Source organism: Nematolebias whitei, chromosome 23 (genome assembly GCF_014905685.2).
Source record: "Nematolebias whitei isolate Nwh7 chromosome 23, NemWhi1, whole genome shotgun sequence".
Lineage (NCBI taxonomy): Eukaryota > Metazoa > Chordata > Actinopteri > Cyprinodontiformes > Rivulidae > Nematolebias > Nematolebias whitei.
Window position 1 is genome coordinate 12,767,898 of NC_056520.1, and position 1,788 is coordinate 12,769,685.

At 41.0% G+C, this 1,788-nt stretch overlaps 1 protein-coding gene across 1 annotated transcript in view; it reads right to left on the reverse strand.

Annotated features, from left to right (window-relative positions):
- LOC119429053 (receptor-type tyrosine-protein phosphatase-like N) overlaps window positions 1-1,595 on the reverse strand; it is a gene marked incomplete at its 5' end in the record, with an annotated part of 4,006 nt that extends 2,411 nt beyond the window's left edge. Inside the window, 4 exon segments of the mRNA XM_037696770.1 lie at window positions 706-872; window positions 1,113-1,232; window positions 1,304-1,381; window positions 1,522-1,595. Coding sequence (XP_037552698.1) covers window positions 706-872; window positions 1,113-1,232; window positions 1,304-1,381; window positions 1,522-1,595 — 439 coding nt within the window.
- Window positions 1,596-1,788: the final 193 nt, after the last annotated feature.

Below are 1,788 nucleotides of genomic sequence, written 5' to 3' on the forward strand. Positions count from 1 at the left end.
TATATATATATATATATATATATATATTAATGAAAAAATCATTAAAATGTCTAAATTTGTGTAAAGAAAATGACTAATTTAATTTAGAAACCACTAAACCAAACCATTTCTGCATGGTTTCATAATTCGTTTTTCTTTATAAAAAACAAACAAATAAACCACATTTCAGCAAATAACACACAACATTATGTTTAAATGTTGCTGTTTCCATCTGTCCCTACATGTTACATCTGTCCCTGCATGTCCCATCTGTCCCTACATGTTCCATGTGTCCCATCTGTCCCTGCATGTCCCATCTGTCCCTACATGTCCAGTTAACAATTGATCATATTTGTAGGGAGTCGTACATTTCATTTCATGGTACAGCAATAAAATAATATAGTTTAAAAAGTACCTAAATATGTTTCTTTACTATGTTTAAAATCCCAGTTGAGGACCAAGTTTTTATATTTTACATTTCAGTTTTATTCTCATTCGTTTAATAAAATGTCCTGTTATCAAACCTGTTTCTAATGTTCTGTGAACTCACATTTTGTTTTCAACATGAGTAGTTTTTTATTTTTAGCATCCATGGCATGTCTCTTTAGCTCAGCAGCTGTCATTTTATTTTAAATCTGGAATAAGAATTAACTGAACCTGAACGTTCAGATTATTTGAATCCAACAGACAGGATTAAAATGTTGCGAGAAAGCACGGCTGCAGGACCTGCGGAAATCCAGCAGGGGGCGTGTGGAGGTGGGGATGCCCTGCGCAGGCCAGCTGAGGAAGTGGAACTGCGTGAGCGTGCGGGTCTCCTGCGTGTGCACGTTCTTCAGGTAGAAACTGCGCACCAGGAAGTCGTTGCACCAGATGTGCTCCGACACCAGGTTCACCTGAGAAACAATTAAAATAAATAAATAGAATAATCACATCTGCAGCTCGATTCCCCGAACATAAACTCAAGAGTCAAATCTGGGCAGCCAAGTTAATTTAAATGTAAAATATTCTCTCTCTTCTAATTTTTTCTTTTTAAAAAAATGGATAAATATTTCATTTCGAGTAGACTTCTCTTGCCAGCTGGTTAACGCTGAAGCCAGAAAGACGGCTGGATCATTCTATCATTACAGACAAACCTCATAGATGTGGTAGAGGGACGAGCCTTCATCAGGCCAGTAGCGGTCGCACTGTTTCACTCCGTCCTCCACCAGGGCGGTCAACATCACGATGACGGTGCAGCCGTTCTCCCACACCATCTACACACCAACAACAAGGTAAACACCAACAAACAAACGCACTCGTCCAGCTGGAACGGGGACTGACTGACCTGCCAGAAGTCAGAGATGGTGTGGGACAGCGGTCCCTGGGTGGCAATGTAGGCCGGCATCCGGGGGTCGTGCTCAATCTGCAGACAGAGGCTTTTATTTTGGTGAACAGCGCCTCAGAGTACGTCTTTTCTTACAGATTTTTTGGGTTTTCAGCATATGCAAGCTAAACTTTTGTCTTCTTGTTGCTATGGTAACCATCTGAGGAGAACAGACTCACAATGGTGCTGGCGTTGATGTAGTCGGAGCGAGACGGGTTGACGTCAGCTTTCAGCTTCACCCTCGAGTGGTCATCTGTAGAACAATCTTAACATTTTAGCCAGTTCTTCTGCCTGGGTGGGTTTCTCAACGTTTCAGCTACATTTTAAACTAAGGATGCACGATATTATCGGCATGGTATCGGTATCGGCCGATATTAGTGATAAAGTTAAATATCGAATATTGACCGATCCATCAAAATAACTCACCAATACAAAAGGCGCTCTAC